Genomic DNA, 24,837 nt, shown 5'->3' with positions numbered 1-24,837 from the left:
GATTTGGAGTGTAACCTGTTTAGATTTGGAGTGTAACCTGTTTAGATTTGGAGTGTAACCTGTTTAGGTTTAGAGTGTAACCTGTTTAGGTTTAGAGTGTAACCTGTTTAGATTTGGAGTGTAACCTGTTTAGATTTGGAGCGTACCTGTTTAGATTTGGAGCGTACCTGTTTAGATTTGGAGTGTTCTGGGGTCTCTTTTTCTGCTAAGAGGAATGTTTCAGGATTCTGCTTTCATTGACTGTATCAGGACTTTATCAGTCTTTGTTTACACATTCAGCAGTTTCCACTGGCAGTAAAATACTCTCAGCTTAATCTTATGGATGTGTGTACGTGAGTACGGTGAAGATAAGAGTTCAGAAAGAGCAGCTTTTTGGTAATTACATTGTGCATGTTCAGCGTAATTATAATACACAGTCATAGTGACCATTAATAACTCCACTCAGAATGAAAGAAGATTGATTATCTCGGCAGTGAGTGAGTGAGTTTAACCTGATATCAGTTTTGGGGGCTCTGTGGCTGTGACAGAATGTGTTAGAGACCATCTTAAGGTTAGATTAATATTTTGCACTCCAGCTTCATTATTATAATCACTGTTTACTCTTCACTTCTCTTAACTATGTTTATTTCCCTCTCTGTGTTTTTTTTTTATTTATTCATTGTGAATTTAAATATTATATTTATATTTGCAGGTGTAGATGTTTTAGTCCGTGCTTAAGAATTCTCTGAACAAGAAGTGAATAAGGAAAATTATCTCACTCTATTGCCAGATAGTTTTGTTCATTTTAGGAAATATTCTTGAATAAAACAAAAGTATCTGCCAATATAGTAAAAACATTAACTTGATAAAATTACTTTAAATCAGTTCAGTAAAGTTTTAGAAATCTTATAATAAGCTTACAACAGTCTCGACATAACAAATATTAGATATATAGACTAGATTTAAGATCGTTTCTCTTGCCATAAAGAGCATTGCATGTACAGGTGGAGGTGACTGGCTGTTTATCACAGTGATGTCATTATGCTGTGATATTGTGGTTCAGGTGTATCAGCAGCGTTCTGATACACTGCAAGTGGTCCAACCTGCCTCACCTTCTAATTTACCTCATAAAACTGCAGCACACATCAAAATATCAAAGTGATCAAAAATCAAAGCAAATTAAAATAATAAACTGGCCACCTGCCAATCATCTGTTTGAACAAAACACTAGCAAACATGCAACCTTAATTGAATATGCTTGTTTACAAGTGAGCTGGTTTTATATTATTGTAGGTTGATTCCAGACTTTCAGAACATTAATGTATGTCTATATTTATTTTTTAACAGCTGGCTGGTGTATGAACCGATGGAGCCTGGAGGAACTCCTGAGGAGAGATCCAGAAAACTTCCTCATCCTCCTGCAGCAAATCCTCACCAGAGCCAGAAAGGTCAGTGCAGGGTGAACACAACAGAACAGCTGAAGAAAACAGGAGAGAATCTACAGTAAAACTGTCTAAAAGAGACCCACATCCATGAGAGAATCAACGCGATGGTCTCCTATAAATAATCAAAGATCTGCCTGTTTAGGAAACCAGAGTGCTGATACTGATACTCACAACATACAGCACATCCCTCAAACAGCACCAAAACCTGCAAATCCTACGAAGCAGTGGAGTAGGTAGTGTAGTGAGCAGTGCAATAAGCAGTGGAGTAGACAGTTCAGTAGGTAGTGCAGTAAGCAGGGCATTGAGCAGTGCAATAAGCAGTGGAGTAGGCAGTGCAGCAGGTAGTGCAGTAAGCAGGGCATTGAGCAGTGCAATAAGCAGTGGAGTAGACAGTTCAGTAGGTAGTGCAGTAAGCAGGGCATTGAGCAGTGCAATAAGCAGTGGAGTAGGCAGTGCAGCAGGTAGTGCAGTAAGCAGGGCATTGAGCAGTGCAATAAGCAGTGGAGTAGACAGTTCAGTAGGTAGTGCAGTAAGCAGGGCATTGAGCAGTGCAATAAGCAGTGGAGTAGGCAGTGCAGCAGGTAATGCAGTAAGCAGTTAGGCAAGCAGTGCAGCAAGCAGTGTGTGTGTGTGTGTGTGTGTGTATATATTTATATGTGTATAACCCATAACCCTCCTAATGTAAGAGCACTGATCTGGAGGCTCCACCTTTTCATAAAACTGTGATCATTATGGTTTTAAGGCCTAAAAGTTGGTATGGAATCAAACACGGTTACTCTGAACGGTCACATATAATACCATGAGTAACACTGCCCTCTTGTGGTCAGTGTCAGTGTGAAGCTGCTGTAAGGCTTTCGGTTCAGAACTGAATTTAATCAGCATGTCTGAACTATGGATTTAAATGGGTTACTGAGTTATTGATTAAGTTGCTGAAGCATTTTGACACTGGTGTGTGTGTGTGTGTGTGTGTGTGTGTGTGTGTGTGTGTGTGTGTGTGTGTGTGTGTGTGTTTATATGTGTATGATCGGCAGGTGCAGGAGCAGAGCGAGTACAAGTTGGTGGCGCCTCTTGCCATCATGTTCGAGTCAACACTCCTGCAGGTGAGACCCTCGCAGTCCTTCTGTAAAATATCATGTGTGTCAAAAAGATTTTTTATGGACCTCTGAAGACTCAAAGAACCATTTGCATAATTAAAGGGTCCTTTGCATTTTAAATGGTCCTTCAGCTTAATGGAGAATGTGCTCGAGATGGCTTTTTGAAAGGGTTCTATATAGCACCCAGAAGAGTTCGATGAATACAGGCTTGCTATCATAATGATAGCAGAACCCTTTTTGGTGCAGTATTGAACCCCTTTGCGTTCTCTATTGATCTGAAGGAAAAAATAGGGATGTGGGAAGTGGGGGTTCTGAGGGGGCTAAGGCATTCCGCAATTGTTAATAATAATAATAATAATAATAATAATAGTAGTAATATGTCACACTGCTTCAAATTTTAGCTCCCTGTCCCTGTTTATGTCACATTTTATATCCAGTGGTGGGTATTAATGTTAGCTCATTAGCTCATCTGAAGAAGAAGCCAAAACAACAAATTTCTGATTTCCTTGGTCTGTTTTTTAAGAAGTAAACTTAAACCTAATCACACTGTGGTAATGCTCTTCTATCCCCCCAGACCCCGTACTCTCCGGATGGTGATCTTCTAGCTGAAGCATGTGAGGTCTTCCATTGTTTTCTGACTTGGCCTGAGCCGTACTCCACCGTTTGCCACGGTCTGCTCACGACTCTCCAGCAGGAGCTCCGCGCACCAGGTAACACATACGCACATACACCATATCGACAAAAGTATTGGGACACATAGTGTAATCATTGAAATCAGGTGTTTTATTTGCTCATTCCGTCCCATTGCCACAGATGAATAAAATGAAACACCTAGCCATGCCAACTGTAAAGTTTGGTGGAGGAGGGATAATGCTATGTGTTTTTTTCAGAGATTGGCCTAGAACCCTTAGTTCCAGTGAAGGGAAATCTTAATGCTTCAGCATAACAAGACATTTTAGACAGTTGTATGCTTCCAATTTTGTGGGAATAGTTTGGGGAAGGTCCTTTTCTGTTCCAGCATGACTGCGCCCCAGTGTATAAAGCATGGTCCGTAAAGGTGTGGCTGGGTGAGTTGTGTGGAAGAACTTGACTGGCCTACACACAGTCCTGACCTCAACCCCATTAAATACCTTTGGGATGAACTAGTATGGAGATTGTGAGCCAGGCCCTCTAGTCTGACATCAGTGTCTGACCTCACAAATCCTCTTCTGGATGAATGGGCAAAATGTCCCACATTCTCACTCCAAAATCTTGTAGAGAGCTTCCCAGAAGAGTGGAAGCTGTTATAGCTGCAAAGAGGTCCCTCCACATTAATGCCTGTGGATTTAGGATGGGATTCATAAAAGCTCTTGTGGGTGTAATGTGTAAGTGTCCCAATACTTTTGTCCATATAGTGCATACATATGCACACAAATGATATCTCACAGCTGACCTGACTTCCTCAGTCAAGAAAAGGTCACAGTTAGCCTGTAAGGCTACGTGCTGGCTGCTAGCTGTCATTTATGATTAACATTTTTTGAAAAGTATGTTTACATGCGCTTAATAGATCATTATCTGATTTCTGCAGTTATCAGATTATAAGGTACATAATCTTAAATTACGTTTACAGCAATCTCAACAGGAGAAATATTAGATTTATGGATTATGTTGAAGATCATTTTTATTTATTTTATTTTTTTTGCATGTTTCTGTAGTAAAAGCCAAAAACAAATGAGTGTCATTGTCACCAGATGAACCCACCATCATCAGATCTGTTACATAACAGCGATCCGCCTGATCAGACATGACTGTCTAATGTCTGTGTGTGTGTGTGTGTGTGTGTGTGTGTGTGTGTGTGTGTGTGTGTGTGTGTGCGCTCCAGGGATTTCGTACCACCGGCTGGTGAGAGATGAACAGGGCCTTTCTGCCTCCACTCATGGTAGCAGAACCATGTGAGTGTCTCTGTTGTCTGTGTTTTCGTGTTTAGGCAGGAAATCCTGCTGCGGCCGTTAGAGCCCGGCCCTCTTTGCGGTCAAAGACGATTCAGCTTCCTATCTCAGTTCTTAGATTGCGCCTGAGAGTGGCTGCTAGCCAAGCCTTTACTGCTGTCCTGTTTGTTTGGAATGATGAATAACCTCTGCTGGTTTATACACAGTAATATTACATTTAAATGGTGAATATTTGATGCAAAATCAAAGCAAAATGCTAATTCACTGTCGTAAAGTGTTCTAGAATATTATGATGTATATCGCTGTTGTCGGGGAAAAACCTTGTATCTCCAAACTGGTAACTTTACAGGAGAACGAAAAGACACACTTTACTTTTAATGTGAGTCAATGGAACCAGAATTTTTTCCAAGTAAGTTTGGGCCATTTCTGTTTGTCCATTCTTCATTAAATTTCACATTATTTTTTATTAGTTTCATACACCTCGTCATATTAGGATATGTAACAGTTCTTCATTTTCACATCTGCCTATTAATTAGGCTTATTAATTAATATGAATCATTTTAATAATTAAATCAAATGCATGCAATTAAATCATATTCATGCATTTATCTGCTGCAGAAGAGTTTATATATATATTTTTTAAATTTTATTTTATTTTTTATTTTTGTTTATGTGGAGTGCGTTTGCCCACAGGCTGTTATTGGTGTTTTGGTTTCCTGTGTTCCATCAGACGTAACAGAACACCCAGTTCTGATGTGTTTCTCTGGTTCCTGTGCATGTTTCTTTAGAACGGTGTTGTTGCTGAACCCAGCGGATGTTCCTGCAGCGTTTCTCTCGGTGTTAAAGCAGCTGGGTGGAGCTGAGGTTTCCCACAGAGATGCCAGCATCACCCTCATTAAACACGCCTTTCAGTCCACACTGGGTGCCAAATACCCCCTGACCGCCATACACACAGCACTGCAGGTACCCACACCCCTTTATACACACTACATCAATCACTGGCCACTTTATCTGAAACACCTCTCTAGAGGCTCCACCTTGCTGGTGTACAGTTAGAGACTTGTGTAAAAGTGTTTCAAACAAAGTGGCCAGTTAGAGGAAGCAGAAAGTGGGTGTTTCTGGTAAAGTAGGTAGGTAGGTGTTAAAGATAATTAGTGGTTTAAATGACTTTGCATTAATAACTGCAAGAGCTGAGAGTGTCTCTCAGCCAATCAGATTTTAGACCCATCAGTTATACAGAATGTAATGACTGTGAGTCTCTCTGCAGTCTCTCAGCGAAGAGGAGTTGGCTCAGACTCTGTCATCTGTAACGGAGCTGTTGGAGTCCTCAGCAGCGATGCCAGATGTGAGTACAGCTCGAGCTTGTGCAGCGCAGCGCCTGGAGGAAGTGCGGGAAAAACTCAAGATCCCAGCATGCAACAGCAGGAACACAGACGGTAAGTAATGAGTGAAGTGTGTCATTTGCTTCAGTTTTAGAAAAGTTAAATGTTAACGTCCCAGTCAAGTGATGATTCATATTAAATGCTGTGTGTCTGCAGGGATGCTGCAGATTCTGAGGTTGCCTACAGCCAAGTGCTACACCATCGACTGGGACATGGATAACTTTGGTAAAAATCCCAAGAGTCATATTCCACAGTTTCTCATTAGGCTGAATGAATAACTGGCTCTAAATGTAGGTATTGTGATATAAACTGAGTCTGTTCTACAGTTTCTCATTAGACTGAATGAATAACCGACTCTAAATGTAGGTATTGTGATATAAACTGAGTCTGTTCTACAGTTTCTCATTAGGCTGAATGAATAACTGGCTCTAAATGTAGGTATTGTGATATAAACTGAGTCTGTTCTACAGTTTCTCATTAGGCTGAATGAATAACTGCCTCTAAATGTAGGTATTGTGATATAAACTGAGTCTGTTCTACAGTTTCTCATTAGGTTGAATTAATAACCGACTCTAAATGTAGGTATTGTGATATAAACCGAGTCAGTTCTACAGTTTCTCATTAGACTGAATGAATAACCGACTCTAAATGTAGGTATTGTGATATAAACTGAGTCTGTTCTACAGTTTCTCATTAGACTGAATGAATAACCAACTCTAAATGTAGGTATTGTGATATAAACTGAGTCTGTTCTACAGTTTCTCATTAGGCTGAATGAATAACCGACTCTAAATGTAGGTATTGTGATATAAACCGAGTCTGTTCTACAGTTTCTCATTAGACTGAATGAATAACTGGCTCTAAATGTAGGTATTGTGATATAAACCGAGTCTGTTCTACAGTTTCTCATTAGGCTGAATGAATAACCGACTCTAAATGTAGGTATTGTGATATAAACTGAGTCTGTTCTACAGTTTCTCATTAGACTGAATGAATAACTGACTCTAAATGTAGGTATTGTGATATAAACTGAGTCTGTTCTACAGTTTCTCATTAGGCTGAATGAATAACTGCCTCTAAATGTAGGTATTGTGATATAAACCGAGTCTGTTCTACAGTTTCTCATTAGACTGAATGAATAACTGACTCTAAATGTAGGTATTGTGATATAAACTGAGTCTGTTCTACAGTTTCTCATTAGGCTGAATGAATAACTGGCTCTAAATGTAGGTATTGTGATATAAACCGAGTCTGTTCTACAGTTTCTCATTAGGCTGAATGAATAACCGACTCTAAATGTAGGTATTGTGATATAAACTGAGTCTGTTCTACAGTTTCTCATTAGACTGAATGAATAACCGACTCTAAATGTAGGTATTGTGATATAAACCGAGTCTGTTCTACAGTTTCTCATTAGACTGAATGAATAACCGACTCTAAATGTAGGTATTGTGATATAAACTTGAATTCAGATCTGAGTGTTCACATTAATGTCATGTGGCAGCAAAAATGGAAATGTATCTGATCTAAGACCACATATGAAAGTGGCTCAGGTTGGATTTGCAAAGATCAGATCTGATTTTTGCCACTTTAATCTGGTAATGACAGGCATATAAATTTCAGTTTGTGCTGTTCGCCACATCTGATTACATTTTTTTTTAGTTATTAAAGATACATATTTAAGACAATCTTTAGGAATAAAATGGCAATAGATATATATTGTTTTGGCTGCTACATCTTGGACTATGTTGATGTAATTGGTCTCAAACACTCCAGCAAGAGACAAACGTGGGGAAAGACAAACTTGTCGTCTGCTAGTGTGAATGTACAGTCTCTCTTTCCGTGTCTTACTCTCCACAGATGTTCTGAACAAATTTTTGGAATCGGAGCCTGATCTGGCCTCCCAACAGACCTCCGAGGGTGCAGCTGAGGAGGACGAAGATGATGAAGATGCAGATGAAGAGGAGGATCTTGAGGAGATGGAGGATTTTACATCTCTCGGCTACGTGGACCCGCGAGCGTCCATGTTCTCCACCGTGTCGTCTCTATCCACCGCATCCAAGGACTCAATGTTCTCCACTTATTCCCTGGCCTCCTCTGAATGTTCTCCGCTCTCCACGCTCTCCTCTTCCTCCCAGGCTTCAGGAACTGACAGTGATTTTTGTGAGGATGTGGAGGAGGAGTCCCCTGTTCCACCTGTGCTGGGAAAGCCAAAAAGTTCTGCTGGGTTCTCCAAGCGCCTTTCCCGCCTCTTTAAGCCACGAAGCAGCCACTCGCTGTGCCGTGCCAAAAGCCTGGGAAATGCAGAGGCCAAAGACATCCTGCCCTCCGTCCGCTCGAAACGCTCCAACTCTGTCCCCCATCAGGCCTTGATGTGCAGCTCTGAGCTGGGGCTCACCGAGAGCCTCCTGGCGCAGCAGGCCCTGGGCTGCGTGCGCTACAGGAGGAGGCCCATCCTCAGCAGCGACGAGGCCGAAGAGCCTAGAGCCGCTCTCCTCAGGGTTCTGGTGTTCGGAGCCGACCACGTGGCTGGGAGGTAAAGGATGAGTCAGAATTTTCACCTCTTTAGATAATAACAAATATTCAAATAGTCCAGTCAAAAGTCGTGTGTGATGTCACAACACATTTGCATATATACACCTACTCCATTCTCAATGAAGTTAGGAGTGTTGCATTCCAGGCCAGCCCATTTGCCCATTCAGCCTATAGCAGTTTCAGCTCATTTTACTTGTAAAGGGGACAGCCAGTCAGAACAGAGGGCATTTACATATATCAGTCTTAAAGGCCCAGTAACAAAAACAGTGACATCACAGCAGTGAAAATGTTTACATATGATTGCTCATTTAGCCTACAACAATTCGAGCTCATTTTACTTGTGAAGGGGTGACCCAATCAGAACAGAGTTAATTTACATATAGGCTGGGATATCATGTGACCTCCACAGTTGGTCCAGAAAAAAATACAAAAAATAAACAAAAAAAATATAAAAAATGATCATGTCTATAGTAACGACATAACTGGACTTTAGAGAAGAAAAATAAAAACAAGAAAAATGTTGCAACTGGGTTCACCAACTTACAGTGATACAGTGTTTCAGGCTGGGGTGGGTTTATTGTGAGGTTCACTTTATTTCTACGCGTCATTATTTTAAACAGAAAAGTGTACAAGCTATTTTAAGCAACCACTACAGGTGCAGTCAAGCATCTTCAGTGAGAGTGTATGTTCATACCTTATGTTATTACTGTAGGGTTGTTGTTTTGAGCAATTGTAAACAATAGATGAAGGCAATGAATTGAAACCATCAATAACAGTTTCATCTGAAATGCCCATCTGTCCTGTAGGGTGGCCCGGGCGTACAGCAGCCTGCGGAGGAGAGAGAGGGACTATCCGAGGCTCAGCAGGGCCTTCAGGCTTCGGTTCTTCTTCATTCCCGTCAGGAGAGATCCACCAGGAAACGGAACGGTTAACCAGTTCTCTGCCAGTCCACTTAAAACCATACAGGTGAAGAGAAAAACGCGCCACGTTGAAATCCTGGGCAAAACTTTTCTACTTAGTATATGCTGTTTATAGCTCAGTGGTTCCTGAGCCAGTCAAACACCTTGAGAAGGCAGAGCTCAAAGTGAACAACAAGCCTCTCATTGGCAAATGGATGTGATGTAAATTAGCATGGCTGAAATGCCCCCCCCCCCCCCCCCAAAAAAAAAGCTAAAAATAAAATAATAATAAAAATGACCTCTTACAAGGAAACACAGCGAGATGATTTGCCATATGTGGACTATTCAGTTGATTTCATACAACAGTTCTGCAAAGAAGCCATGAATATTGTATCAACATTGTACCATTTTCCATTACAGCGCCATGAAACTGTGTGAATATCAGGTTGAGCTCGGCTTTTTCAGTGTTTGACCAGATGAAGCTGAATGTGTTTTGTTCCAGTCCGTCTGTATTGCAGTTCATTATATTCTCTTAGGATCAACCACAGGTTCTGAATTTGATGAACTCTTTTAGACGTTATCTGAAGTATTAATTCTCTGTTTCCTGTATGTGTTTAAGTAGAAGCAGAGTTGTTATGTAGCAAGACTGTGTCTTCTGTGTTTACTCTTACACTAAAATAAGGCAGAATGAAGTGTTGTAACCCTGTGATTGTGTGTGTAGGATATAAACGCGGACCAGCCGGAGGACAGCACTAACGACATCGCCGCCCTGCTGGGCATGCTTGACCCCTGGTACGAGCGAAACACACTCTGCCTGCTCGACCTGCCGCTGCATGTGGTGTGTAAGGTGGGTTTTTACACTAACACATGCTCAGACTGTTTACTGTACTCACACACAGCAGAGACCAATATATATCATCTGTAATGCTGCTCAGAATAAACACCCTGAGCACAATTTTTACAGACAAAATAAAAGTCCTGTGGGCTCCCATTTAACAAAGTGTGATCATGTTAATCAAATTGTGTGTGATTATATTAATTAGTAAAAAATGATTATTACCAAGACTTGAAATAGAGGTCTAGATATTAAGCTAAAGAATGACACAGCAAAATACCTCATAATTATTCGTTTTGTCACAAACCTTCTCACACTAAATTTCACTGTAGTTGCACATTTAAGCAGGAAAGTACATTTAGAATCTCCTCCAAGTGGCATATGATTTGAGTTGGTGGAGAAGTATAAATATACTTTTCTGAAACGAACTGTAAGAACCCAGTAGAACCATAGATTCAGTTTAGATTATAGCTAATAAACATGTACATATTGTATAAGTTCTGTGTACTTTATTCCTCTACCATGTTACCCAAAATAATTATCTAGTATTTTGGAGGTGGTAACACACACTTACAAGGTCACTACCTAGAACTTGTTGGGCATTTCAGTGTAAAATAGTTTGTCTACCTTTAAACGTACCATTATACTAACCAAAATAATCACCTAGTACTTTAGAGTTTGTACCACATTTGCGTAGCTAATAGCTAGAATAGCTAGAGCTCTCCTGACGCTTTTGGGGTGGGTAGCAAAGTCCTCTCTCTCTGCCCCCCATCACTCACCGAGATGCTAGCCCATCTCTAATTCTGTTTGCTGACATAACAGAATGAGCAGTTAGCGTTCTCCTCTACCTGTGTTGAGCTCCAGTGACGTTGCGTCAGCAGCAGTTTGAAAAGAATGGTGGAGCTTCATGTGTCTCAGAAGAAGCTCTTGCTAACCTTCAGCCTCCTAGTGTGTGACAGTGGGAGACCTAACTAGACAGTGGGAGACCTAACTAGACAGTGGGAGACCTAACTAGACAGTGGGAGACCTAACTAGACAGTGGGAGGCCTAACTAGTGACTTGGGAAAATAAATGGGGTGAAATTGTCCCTGAAAAAATGAGAAGAAATATTATCCTAAGTATTTGTGTCGGTTCTCTCAGTTGCGTGAAATCTTAGGTGTGTTGAATATGAGTAAAGTATGTGCATATTTCACCTTACAGCAAACATCGAAGCCTGAGCCTGACCTGCTGCAGGATTCAGTGGAGGAAGGTTTGCCCATCCTGGCCGACCTGCTGCTGTACTACTGCAGAAATGCAACACGACCTGCCCTTGTACAACTCTACCAGGCAGAGGTGCGCACACACACACACACACACACACACACACACACACACACACACACACACCTGATAGCGCTGCAGTGCAGAGCTGCTTAATTTGGTCCTCATGTTAGATTTACATTACATTCTGACAGTAACTGACTGACTCTAAAGTATAGCTGAATATTCACAAAACAATTCTGTAACATTACTCTTGTTTCTGCATATTTCAATATAAATACTGTCTGTGAACATTTGAACATTGCACATGTATAAATAATCTGTAATATCTGTATAAGAATGTTGAGTTTTTCTCTGTTTAGAACGGTGTGTAGTGAGTAACTATGGTTATGAATGAATGTGGTAAATCTGTTTGAACTGGTTTATTCCTTTTACAGATAAATCATTATGAAATATTATTTACTTTAGTGGTATTTTAATCAATGGTATTTATTTCCTGTAGCTGACGCTGGCTGGCGGGGAGACCAGAACCGAAGTGTTTGTCCACTCTTTGGAGCTCGGACACACAGCAGGGACCAGAGCCATCAAAGCTATGGGTAAGCGCCAGTCGCCATGACTACTCCTGGATGACTATGGCAACATCCAACAACAGTTAATCACTGTGGCAGTATCCAAAAACAATTATCACCATGTGAACCATCAATAATAATTAATCACGACAGCACCATCCCATGATCTCTAATCACCGTGCCAACCTCCAATAACAAGTAGTCGGCATGCTGATCAATAATTACCAATCATCATGCCAACATCCACTAATAATTAATCACTATGGCAACATGCAATAACAGTTAATCACCCTGCCTATCTCCATTCATAATTAATCATCATGGCAACATGCAATAACAGTTAATCTCCCTGCCTATCTCCATTCATAATTAATCACCATGGCATCATGCAATAACAGTTAATCACCCTGCTGGCCTTCAGTAAAAATTAATCACCATGGCAACATGCAGTAACAGTTAATCACCATGGTGACCTCTGGTAATAATTAATCACCATGGCAACATGAAATAACAGTGAATCACCATGGTGATCTTTAGTAATAATGAATCACTATGGCAACATGCAGTAACACAATCACCATTCTGACAGTCAGATGTTTGTGTGTTTTTTTGAAAGAACAATTAAAATCCATTTACCAAATAAGCACTAAGTTTCATTTCTCATTAGCTTTATCAATCATCTGATATGCAGTTCGGTCATATGACTGGAAATTTCTGTTGTATTGCTATATACACTGCTGAGCCTGAGTGAGCCATACAGAAGTGCTGTATTCAAACCCTCAAACCCTGTCTGTGCACTCTCACCCACTGGCACTGATGTGCCACTTTCCCACGAGAAACAGTTCCAAAACTCCTCCAGTCTGTCTCACGTTCACTCAGTCACTCACTCTGTGCAAACTCATCATCTGTGGTCGTCCTGTTTGTTACACAGTCACAGCAAACAAAACAAAAGGCTGCTTTTCAGCAGCTCATAGCACTTTATTAGCATTGTGCAGAGATTTAGTGTTAACCACACAGCACGGTGGAGGCAGGTCCTGTTTCCATTCACAGTAATAACATACAGCGACACAGTGTTTGCCTGTTTCTCTCATCCAGGTCTCCTAGTAAGAAAAATTGGCTGTAACCTTGGACTTCATACTTGAGTTAAACTGTCATGAGCCGGGTCAGAAAACCACTATTCTGCTATTACTGACCTTTAAGATCTCTAAACTCAGCTCTGCAGAAGCTTTCAAATAACATACGATGCCAGAAGAAAGACCGTGTAAGAGCAAACTTTATTATCAGAACTATCATAGATGTCTTTAAATGCGGTAGAATACTGGCCGTCCACCGAATGAAGTGAAATTCTTACACTACACTCAAACAAGTTGGTCCTTCATAGGTTCTTTAGTAATGACAGTTGTTCTATGTACAAACATGAACACTCTAAGAAGCATTTGCCTGCTTAAATGGTTCTCTGCATGGTGAAATTACTAAAAAACTCTTGAAGTACAGTCTACAGCAGCATGCTCCTATATAGAAACATAAGTATAAATAGATGTATGCAGGGGGAGACTGGGGAGGAGATGAGGATGATGAAGGTAATTTCTCCTAAAATAAACAACATAATCTTCCAATCAGTGCTGTTTCTTAATATTATCACTTTATTGAACTTTTACCAACAAAACAAACATTTTTCTGTGTTTCGGACTGCAGTAATCTAGGAAATCAGAGAGACAAATGCTGCTGCCATACTGCTTTGATATGAGATCATTGTACTTTGTAGGATTCAGTAGTTTGCAGTGTGATGATGGTAATAACTGTGTGTGTTGGTGTTTGTTTTAGGAGCTGCGAGTAAGCGGTTTGGTATAGACGGAGACCGTGAGGCACTGCCGCTCTCTCTGGAGCTCGTTTATAACCAGGTAAAGTTTACAGTCACATCATTACACCTTATAATACATTCAGACCTGCTACTAAACACAGTCAACAAACAGCTCCTCTGCTTTCATTATGCCTCTCTCTGTCTATCACACTCTTATCTTTCTGGGTCGCTGGGCACTTTTTTTCTCTCGCTCTATTTTTCTGTCTCCCTCCGTCTCTTTTGCTCTCTGACTGTCTCACTCTCTTTCTGCCTCCAACCCCCCCCCCCCCCGCCACACACCCCCCCCCCCGGCTCTCTCAACCATCTGTTCTCTGTCTCCAGGTGGTTATCAGTGGTAGAAGTCAGAAGACGAGGGTGGAGAAAGTTTGCACTTCAGTAAATCTGACCAAAGCCTGCAGGAACCCTGAGGAGCTCGGTACGACCTGCTTCACTTGCACGCTCGGCAGAACAACAGGACTAAAATAAATGTTTCTAGTTCTGCTGTGAGACTCTAGAGTCAGCGTTCCCATTTGTACCAGCCCTGCACAGCAACAGCATGGAAATTTATACAAAATACAGTAAAATATACACTCTGTACAAACGATAACATTGTGGAAATGCACTGCTTTGCTCTTGTGGTGACAGATTTGTGGTCTTATGATCGAGTTCCATGCCAATCAGAGTTTATCAAACGTTTGATTTTGTTGATTGGACTCTGGGCGTAATCTAGTAGCGTCAACTGGTCAGAGACTCAATCTGAACTGACTCCTCCAACAGCCAATGATAACAGAGCAAGAATGGAGAAAATTAAAAAAGGGCAAAAACTCGTTCACGTGTGGAGCGACGCTTTTTAATGAGCTGAGTTTAAGGCCCAATCTAGTTTATGTACATTTACAACTCCAAAAAATAACAGATCGCATTTTTAAATCCATGAGTCTCTCGTCAACGTGTTTACCTCCTTCTTCTTCACTGTATCAGTGCAAACGGCAGAGAACAGCAGCAGCACTTCCACGTTTGTTTACCTGCGTCTCCCAGAAACGGGAGAGCACCGGAGTTTGTGCAAGTTTAGTGAATTCCTTTTGGTTGAGTAACAGCTTAAAAGTTGAGACGCTTAAGAAACAAGCCCAAAAAACACAACCTGTGAATACCAATATTTGTAAGCAATTCTACTAAAAAATAAGCCCAAAGTGGGTTATAATGAGAAAACTCGGCAGACACTGTAGTATCTAAAGGCTAATTATACTGATTAAATGTGCTTAATTAATTCATGTTTTTACTTGTGAGGGAGAAGGAAAAAACCTACTGTACTTTTACTGTAAGTCAGTGGAACCCGACTTTTTTCCAAGCAATTTTGAGCCATTTCTTGTAGTCCATCATATTCACACACAATGTAAAGGCTAACATGATCATTAAATTAAGTCAAAAATGGAGATACGAGGTTTTCCAACAGCAGCAATGTGTAGGTTTGTTAATCTGTTGTTATAACAGATCGTCTCGCTCCTGAACCCATTGTAAAATCTACAGTATGCTCACACCTATGACCACTTCACAGTAGAACTGTATGTCACTGCACCACAGCACAAAAAAACCCTTGTAAGTTAATGAATAATCTTTGACTGTAATTCTGCTCACATGGACCACCGAGTGTACTGATGAAGTAAGAGCCTTTTTTTTGTTTACACTGAGGGGCTTGAAACATGCTCTTAACTAGAACTAGGCTGGTCAGCTAGATAATAAGCCAAAAGATGGCCAACAGGCTAAACAATGTCAGTTGAATATCTTACACACTTCAATTCAAAAGTAGCGTCAAACCCAGGCTGAATCCCAAAGGCTCCATAGTCCCTAAATAGTGTGCTTGCTATGGAAGTTTAGAAATTCTAGCCTCTACAGCCAAATAGTACATCTTTTATCGAGTATGTGTGTCTGCATCCCAAATGATTGTTTCTTAGCTGCATTTTGCACTGTTGAGCTGCAGGATCCAGTATTTAAACTCCTATGTAGTGCACTATGTAGGGAGCAGGGAGTTATTTGAGATTCAGCCCCAGCATGAGAAGAAGGGCGCCGCTGGATTGGTGCTAAAAAAGACTCACAATGGTAATTTAGTTACCAAAAAGTACTTATAAAGCGAGGGTTTTGCATTAAACAGGGCTGTGTCATCATATGTAAAAAGGTTTGTGAAATCAGAGTATACAGCGATGGGCGAGCGAACATTCGTTCCGTCTTTGGTTGCTTGTTTTTGTCAATTATTATTAAGAATTATATAAATGTTTGTCTGAGAAACTGTGTATTGTAGCATATTTAATGTTGGCCATCATTTTATAAAAGCAGTAAGCCACTTGAGCCTGTGCGTTAGTGATTTTATCACGGAGAGGTTTTCCTCCGCTTTGTGTCGTGCCTAAGAACACCCTTCCCTGTGATAAACACCCTTCCCTGTGATAAACACCCTTCCCTGTGATGAACACACCTCCCTGTGATGAACACACCGCCTCTTTGGCTTATCACTTTATTCTAGATGCATATTGTGTTACTGAGCATTCAATTAGTATTTTACTGTAAGCTGTTTTAGAGTGCCTGAATAACTGGCTCATCCAAAGAGGTGCAAGAGGTAGTTATACATTTCTAGACTGTTATCTTAAGATCATGACTTACTTGTCTTGTGATCTCAAGATAAATATTTTCTCAAGATAGCAACGTATTTGTCTTCTGATCTCAAGATAACAAAAGTTGTTTTCTCGAGGAAATCTTGAGCACAAGATCTCAGGGTAATAGTCCAGAAAAAAAAAGATGGTTCTTTAAGGGTTCTTTAGTAAAGGGTTATCTATTTAGAGGCAAAACACTCAAAGAACCATTTGCATGCTTAAAATGTTCTCTGCATGGTGGGCTGGTTTCTCTGATTGATGGAGAATGTGTTGTTTTTGAAAATGGTTCTCTATAGCATCAAAAAGGGTTCTGTTACTGCTACAAGGTCAAGCTTGTCACCACCTTTTTTGGTGCTACAAAGAACTATTTTGTTACAAAACACAACACATTGTCCATCGAAAGAACCATTTCATCATGCAGAGAACCATTTAAGCATGAAATCGTTCTATATAGAATTTATGGTTCTAAATGGAACCATACCTTTTACTAAAGAACCCTTGAAGAACAGTGTTTAATATTTGTAGGCTGGGCTAATCTGCAGTAGCTCATGCTTAGCCGGTAACACTGCTCTAGATTTTTTACTGCTGATGTTTTAACTTTTGAGCTTTCAGAACAAAAAATGACAAATACATCAAACCGAGTTTATTTGATCTGGAAGAGCCTCACGTTCTTCTTTTTTGTCTTTTGTCTGCGTTTAGACCCTAAGATCGAGTGTCTGCAGCTGACGATGACAGAGGTGCTGAAGAGACAGAACTCTAAATCTAAGAAGAGTTTTAATCAGGTGAGCAGGAAGCCGAGCTGAGCTGCGGTTTCGACAGAAAAACAAAATGAAACCTCTGTACACACAGATACACACAAACACCCAGGCGCGCACTCTCTCCTCAGCGCGGTTAGTGTAGCGGTGTCTACCATAACCAGCCTGAAGCGCCGGCGCTCGGTTTGATGCGGCGTGTCACAAACAGCACGGCAGGCCGAGAGCAAACGGGCGAGGACTTGTTTTCGCTTGGGCTCATAAACGAAAACAAACGCTCTGAGCTTTTTCTCATGTTTGGTGATCGTTTTGGTGTCAGCGAGCCGCAGAACTCAGACTGTACTTTCATTCTGAGTCTGTAGTTTTCGTGGCTTTGGTTTGAGAAAAGAAACTCACTGTGATTAACTAACAGGAAAGAGCATTTTCTTGGTTTACCCCTTAATGCCTGCACTAGAGAAACAGCCTTTTCTGCTTTTTGAGCCTGTTAGTATGGTGATTTCTCAGTGTGGTGAGTGCTATGAATTTAACATGGAGTTGTTTTTATATATATATATATATATATATATATATATATATATAAACAACTCCATGTTAAAAACCTCATATCTCCAAAATGGTAACTTTAAAAGAGAAGGAAAAAACTTCCTTTACTTTTAATGTAAGTCAGTGGAACCAGATGTTTTTCCAAGTTTTGTGTCGTTTCTTTTAGTCCATTCATTATTTATATACACATATATATATACATATATATACACACCTCCATATTAAATGATGAATTATGAATAATATAGCTTACACTGCCTGGCTTTATTAACCACTACATGTCACTACATAATTGCTTAATTAATTATGCCCAATATATTTACCTTTGATTTCCACTCTATATGGACCGGCTTGCCTCTGCACTTCTGACCTTTTCTGTTTGTTTACACTGTAAAAAAAATGACAAAAAAAGTGACAGTAATGTAAAGGCTTGATTTTCTTTCCTGTAAAATGGAACCATAATGGGAAATAACATCCCTTTCTGCTTAGAAACACTAATGTGGTCTGGACTGAGAGTTTAGAAATCGCACTTTCCACCCCGTTCCTCTGCTTGTTTCAATGAGTTACGAGTCAGAAATAATTCATATGAACCTGCAGATGATTTTGTTTCATCTGCTGATCACTGTCTGTGTGTTCTCAGCAACTGAGCACCACTCGGGCAAAAGTGGACAAGGTGCGGGTGAGTGGATCTGGAAACACCACCTTCGCTGTGTGTTTGGATCAGGACGAGAAAAAGATTCTACAGAGCGTGACCCGGTATTGAATCTCTTCTGTCAGAACTTTAGAGAGAGAACCAAAATATGTGATATTTTAATATTTTAGTATTCAGTATCTACTGTATTCAGTATCTACTATGAATGATTCAGTATCTACTATGAAGGATTCAGTAACTGCTATGAATTATTCATTAATTGCTATGAATCGCTCAGTATCTACTATATATAATTCAGTATCTACTATATTGAATATCTACTATAAATTATTCAGTATCTATTATGAACTATTCAGTATCTACTGTAAATTATTCAGTATCGACTATGAACTATTCAGTATGTACTATGAATTATTTAGTATTTACTATGAATAATTCAGTAACTGCTATGAATGATTCAGTATCTACTATGAAGGATTCACTATCTACTAATAAACGAATATAAAAGTGGCCACTTGTAGTCTAGTAGTGACACTGATGTGTGTAAAAACTCCAGCAGCACTGTTGTGTCTGATACTCTTGTACCAGCACCATCACACTACCTTATCAGGGTCTGTGCAGAGAGTGAAACGCCACCCAAGTAATATCTGAGCAGTAGCAGCCCTGTGGTCAGAAACTGACCAGTAATGGAGTAGAGGGGCTGATAAACTGTACGGCAACAGATGGTCTGTTACTGAACACGTAGTGGAGCTGTAAGGGAGGTGTTTCTAATAAAGTGGCTAGTGAGTGGAAGTACCTTGTATTCAGCATTATATGAACACAGTATATGAGTGGCCCTTAATAATAAGCCATTAGTTATGATCATTGTGCTTTTCGTTGGTATGTGTTAACTGATGTTTCTTTTTGTGTGCGTGTTGTCAGGTGTGAAGTGTCGGTGTGTTATAAGCCGGACAGCTGTGCTAACTGGCCGAGGTTCAGAGCTCTGTCCTCTCCGGTCCAGCCTCTGCAGCCCACGTTCTGCTCTCTACTCTGCCTGCCCATCGCCACCTTCAGTGGACCCCAACCCTAAACCTCTGAACTCCGACCCTGAGCCTCTGAACCTCTAAACCTTAACCCTGAACCCATAGTCCTCTAAACCCTGACCCTAAATCTGTAAACCACAACCCTGAGCCTCTGAACCTCTAAACCTTAACCCTGAACCCATAGTCCTCTAAACCCTGACCCTAAATCTGTAAACCACAACCCTGAGCCTCTGAACTTCTAAACCTTAACCCTGAACCCATAGTCCTCTAAACCCTGACCCTAAATCTATAAACCCAACCCTAAATCCTTATTCCTTAACCCTGAACCCATGTATTCTACCCCAGAACCCCTAAATTTCAACCCTACAACTCTAAATTCTTAGTCCCCTAAACCCACCCTTGAACCTCTAAGCCCCAGCTCTGATCCCTTAGTCCTCTAAACCCCACCCTTGAACCTCTAAGCCCCAGCTCTGATCCCTTAGTCCTCTAAACCCCACCCTTGAACCTGTAAGCCCCAGCTCTGATCCCTTAGTCCTCTAAACCCCAGCCTGTTATTCTGTCATGTCTTCAGCTCAGGGTGAAATCACTTGAACTGCACATAGAAAAGGAGTGTTTGGACACAGCAGCTCTGCTGTGGTGCAAAGTCCTGTTTTTCTGACTCACATACACGACAAACTGTATACTGTGTGGTCATTTTAATCTACTCAGCTGATTCTTTATGTAGCTCACTTTTAATGCTCAGGAATAAGTGATGTTCAAAAGTCACGTTTTATCAGGACACATTCTCCTGCTTTACTGTACCAGACCCGAACCCAGACACAGTCGGGTCCTAGAACTGCTCAGGCACTGTGTTTTTAGCTGTGTTTTTTGTAAATGACATGTATATTTGTACAGTGAATCAGGGTTTTTTTGTGTGTTTTTTTTTTTTTTAAAAGCAATTTTACATTTTAAGAATATGTGAAAACGTCTTAATTCCTGACAAAGAAAAGGCTATGACCCCTAATTGTAATTTGGTTGGTTTGGACAGCAGAGGGCGCTGCTGTCTCATTACTGAGTGCGGTGTGGCCCTTTGAAGTGGGGCTTCCTGACAGTGGGGTCTTATAAAGCGCTAAACGTAAAAAATAAAACACACTGCCATGGAGTTTGCACACAAAACACTGAAATCCTTTATGGAGAAGAATACTATCACATTTTTAATATGAAAAATCAAGAATTTTGTTTTTATACGACGACTGCACTGAGTAAAAGCTCTCAGTCTGTGAAAATTCTCACGTTTTTACATGTCTCAGGTTTTAGAAACACTTTGTATGCGATGTTATGTACGTATTATTCTAACTCTACTGGATGTAAATATGTCTCTGGTGTACTCTGAGAGAATTATTTGATTATCAAAGCACTTGGCAGAGGGTTAGTTAAGAGATTTCGCTCAGACAAACGATTAAGAGACGCGACTGCAATAGTGTTGTGTATTCGCAGTAATGAAGTAACAGCCGCCATTTGATTCAACAGCAGTTAGGCTTAGTTTTCTGTGGCACAGACACTGCATTTAAAAAACCTCTCTGGCAGCTGAATGGACGCTTCTAATACGGTACTTTCCAGTCCTAAGGTGCTTTTACTGTGTTTCTATGGTTTTTAAATTATAACATTATAATGTATATTACTTGTTACTAAGTGCAAATATCGAATAAAGTCATTTAACACGTATTTCTGTGTTTTTATTCTGGTATAGTAAACAAAACCCATCATTATCATTCTGCTATTTCACCTGCTGCAAGGAAATCACGGACTTAAATAGGAAATGTTCACATGTTCCAAAATTCCACCATTTGTGGGGCTAATAACGGTCAGACTGACCTTACTGACCTAGAGGAAGAGCCAAGTAACGTTTCTGTTGGACAGTCTTTGCTTATCCAGCCAATTTCAGCTTTTCTGCTCAGGTTCATTCAGTGGCAGCCCATTGTGAGAATAGTGCTAAACTTTTTTATTAGATTCTGAGACTTTAAAGCAATATTTGGGCAAAAAAAGAGCCCGAACACCCCCTTCCCTCATGTAGTCAGTCATCCAAGACGTGTTTGGTGTTTGAAATTTGCTTATATGGTCTTAGCACTGGCGCTATGAGGCTAATCTAGTGAAAGAGGAAGGCAACTAGCATGGCGCTAAATTCAATCACACGTTTAAAACTGTGATGTTTGTTTATCTCTGAAAGACTCATGTGGTTTCTGACACTGTAGAACTCACTGTTATATATACACAAACATGGGTTAATATACATCGGCATAGCTAAAAGCAGCAAGGAACCTAGAAAACTGAATTTGTATAACTGGGGAAAAAACTTGGGACAGCTTGAAGCTAGGTGGCTACTTCAGTCCCTTGTTAGCTGCGTTAGCCGTGTAGCGCTAAAAGTGAAGAAAAACCATATTCAAAAAAAGCCAAACGTCTCGGCTGATCAGCTACTTTTGGTAGATTTATCACTTAAAATACACTTTAGCGTAGATACAGAGCAGCAGTGCTGCCCAGTGACCTGTGGAATGACCTAACGTCAAACAATGGGGACGTTTATTGATTAGCCATTTAAATGGCCCTTTAACTGGAGTGTTCACACGGCTGAGTGCAGGCGGGTTTCAACTCTTAAGGGTTTACACAGAGCGCAATGTGCACAAACATAAAGCGACGCTATCGCATAGCCAGCCGGGCGGGAAGCTGAGCCTGCGCTGTTAAGAGCAGGTCAGTAGGGTGCATTTCAGTCAGTGATCTTATACAGGAGGTCAGTTTGAGGGCTACTTTAGGACAGCAGCGCACTAGATCAACAGTGGGCTGTGTGAATGAATGGAATGGGGAAGCAAACTGTTTTCTAGCAGGAAGCGGCTCAGTATGACAGAGTCCCGCTCAAACAAACCCGAAACAAGATTTTCATCTGTCCTCGGCTGAGCATGAACAGTCAGGCAGCTGCTAAAATAAACCTCTGAATGATAGCGCCGCTTGGCAACACCCTGCACACGGTCTAGCCATGGGCCGCAGTTTCCTGACTGATGAAGAAATTGAGAGGATAAACATCTGCAGGGCGCAACACATCTGCAGACAACCGTGTTTAAAGGAAAGGTTTGGCAATAGAGAAAAGTGCAGCGCGCAGCCTGGCTAAAAACCAGCCTTTAGGCTCCGTGTCTCTGTTTACACAGACCTCAAATTAAGCTGTTTAGTGACCTCTAAAAGACTTGATTATGTGGGTCAACCATGTCACAGAGGTCGCAGGGCGTAAAAAGACGCCTAAAATACTAGGCCCAGCTCTATTACACGGTTGACATGAAATGAAATCATACTTTTCCCTTATGATTTGTCTGATTTTTCTTTCTCCTCCTGTTTCGTAGTCACTCTGCGTCTGTAAAACAGCTCGTCATACAATCACAACCAGTTTTCAAGCCATTTTTAATATGAAGTAATATTATTAAGAGGTTTAACTTAGGAATATGTCGAAAACAAATTCATGCTTGCTCTTTTTTATTAATATTATACTACGTTTTTAAAAACTAATTTGTCAGAGAGATTTTGGTCACTGGTCTTATCAGCACTTTTAAACTGCGCTGTTAGAAATAAAGGTGACATTATTCCTTCATCAAGGTACAAACAGTGTCAACATTCCCTCAAAGGAACAGCAGTGGTTTTAAGGTCCAACTGTGTACCTTAAATCAGTTTTTCCCGGTGGAAAAGTAGACATTCGTATCTTTTTATGAACTCATTTTTTAAAACAGAACTGTTTAATAAAAAGCCTGGAGGCGAGACGGAGTGTGTGGAGGCAATGCATCATAGAAAATAACATTTCAGTGGATTATGATACCGTTATGTTCCCTGACTCGAGGTACTGAGATGTCCCCCTTGAGGAAACCACCACAGTGACAGCTTTTCTGCGAGTGTGCTTCCTGGGGTCAAGGATCGTCAGAGAGGCAGCATCTCAAGGCATGAGAAGGCCAGTCCACACTTGCCTACTAAATTTTCCCAATGTACTAATCATGTTGTTTATCAGGCAGCTCCTGGTGTTATGTGCTTTAATGGCTGGGTAATTAACATTTTGTCAAAGTAATGCCAAATATCACTTTTATTACTGATTTTAAAGGGTTGAACGAGGTGACTTGACCACCAATGAATCGGCCAATTTGCAAAATCCTCAGTTTTGACCCAACTGTGAAATGTGTTTGGAATTAAGCTCCCCTTTTGCATACGGGATGCATGAGTAGGAGATGTTAATGGACATATTAAGGTTCTTTAGCATGTCTCTCCTGAATTCCCGCTCCAACTGGAGAGTGACCCGTGTGGCTGCTATTTATATGGGATAAAGGACATTAGCATGTGCTGCTCATCTTTTTAGCTATGCTAACGTAGTTTAGTGCATGTTTATAGATAACAGCCGTACATAGTCAGGAAACATATCATCTATTACAGATTCATTTACTCCACACAGTTCGGGGCAATGATTTAGGCTTGTGATTAGCATGCTGATGCTAATACGCATCTATTAAGCTATTAGCCTTGTAGCTTCAGTGGCAACCTGAAGATGCAAACTTCTGGCATGATTTTCAGTCTGGAGACTGGGTGGTGAGCGAGACCGGTGGATTGGTGCGTTGAAAATCATCATGTTGTTGAGCATAAACAGTGACTAAAGGGAACGTAATCATATCTAATGATTATATATGCATGGGAGTACAGCGCTGCACACTGAGCCGTACCAAACACACTGTAGATAACTGGCATGCTTGGTGGCAGTGAGGAGACAGTGCAGCTGTGGTCAGCTAATGAGTTAACAGTACTTAGCAATTGGCTAATAGTAAACAAAAAGTGAACACTCGCCACAGCACAGTGTTGCAAAACGGATGAACGTAATTTTGCTTATGAAAATGGCCAATGCAAGCGTGACTGGGCCTGCTCTGGACAAAGCAACTGTCCTTTCCTGCTGTAAAAGCAAGCAGATCACTGTCGTCGGAAGATAATCTCCTATCTCCAATTGACATTTTCCAGTTTTTGATCTAATTTGAAAATAATTGTTGTTTTTTACATCGCGTTTAAATTCAATGATGAATGGACCAAAAGAAACAGCCCAAAATGACTTGGAAAAACGTCTGGTTCCATTCACTTACATTAAAAGCAAAGTACGTTTTTTCTTTTTCCTGTGAAGTTACCACTTTGGAGATACGAGGTTTTGTTCTGACACCAGTGATATGTTATGCTTTGAAAGCTGGTATACTCCTCAACCAGCATGACGATACTGGGTGACCAGCTAAACCTACACTAGATGAGCACTATACCAGCATAAATGAGCATAGACCAGCTTAGGGTTCAAGGTTTTTTCAGCAGCGTCCTGAACAATCTCGTGAAAAATGTGGTCGGCCCTGACTAGACGCAAGTTTTTCTACAAAAAACACTGTTGCTCTGTTTTTCGGCTGCCTGTGGGTTTCTGAATGTCTTCAACAGCTT

General features: G+C 40.7%; 1 protein-coding gene across 3 annotated transcripts in view; it reads left to right on the top strand.

Moving 5' to 3' along the window:
- Positions 1 to 21,078, top strand: part of pik3r5 (phosphoinositide-3-kinase, regulatory subunit 5) — a 55,601-nt gene extending 34,523 nt beyond the window's left edge. For all 3 annotated transcript variants that reach the window (XM_017685435.2, XM_017685434.1, XM_017685437.1), the window contains exons 3-19: positions 1,327 to 1,427; positions 2,456 to 2,524; positions 3,093 to 3,228; positions 4,380 to 4,449; positions 5,235 to 5,409; positions 5,714 to 5,882; positions 5,985 to 6,053; positions 7,689 to 8,364; positions 9,170 to 9,329; positions 9,984 to 10,109; positions 11,298 to 11,429; positions 11,860 to 11,953; positions 13,751 to 13,827; positions 14,109 to 14,202; positions 17,105 to 17,187; positions 18,341 to 18,456; positions 19,274 to 21,078. In XM_017685435.2, the coding sequence (XP_017540924.1) occupies positions 1,327 to 1,427; positions 2,456 to 2,524; positions 3,093 to 3,228; positions 4,380 to 4,449; positions 5,235 to 5,409; positions 5,714 to 5,882; positions 5,985 to 6,053; positions 7,689 to 8,364; positions 9,170 to 9,329; positions 9,984 to 10,109; positions 11,298 to 11,429; positions 11,860 to 11,953; positions 13,751 to 13,827; positions 14,109 to 14,202; positions 17,105 to 17,187; positions 18,341 to 18,456; positions 19,274 to 19,421 (2,495 nt within the window). In that variant the 3' untranslated portion in view covers positions 19,422 to 21,078. The remainder of the gene's footprint in view (positions 1 to 1,326; positions 1,428 to 2,455; positions 2,525 to 3,092; positions 3,229 to 4,379; positions 4,450 to 5,234; positions 5,410 to 5,713; positions 5,883 to 5,984; positions 6,054 to 7,688; positions 8,365 to 9,169; positions 9,330 to 9,983; positions 10,110 to 11,297; positions 11,430 to 11,859; positions 11,954 to 13,750; positions 13,828 to 14,108; positions 14,203 to 17,104; positions 17,188 to 18,340; positions 18,457 to 19,273) is intronic.
- The last annotated feature ends 3,759 nt before the right edge of the window (positions 21,079 to 24,837 follow it).

The sequence above is a fragment of the Pygocentrus nattereri genome, chromosome 30, assembly GCF_015220715.1.
Source record: "Pygocentrus nattereri isolate fPygNat1 chromosome 30, fPygNat1.pri, whole genome shotgun sequence".
In the NCBI taxonomy this organism is placed as follows: domain Eukaryota; kingdom Metazoa; phylum Chordata; class Actinopteri; order Characiformes; family Serrasalmidae; genus Pygocentrus; species Pygocentrus nattereri.
The sequence above is the reverse complement of the archived record's forward strand: the minus strand, read 5'-3'. Positions and strand labels throughout refer to the sequence as shown.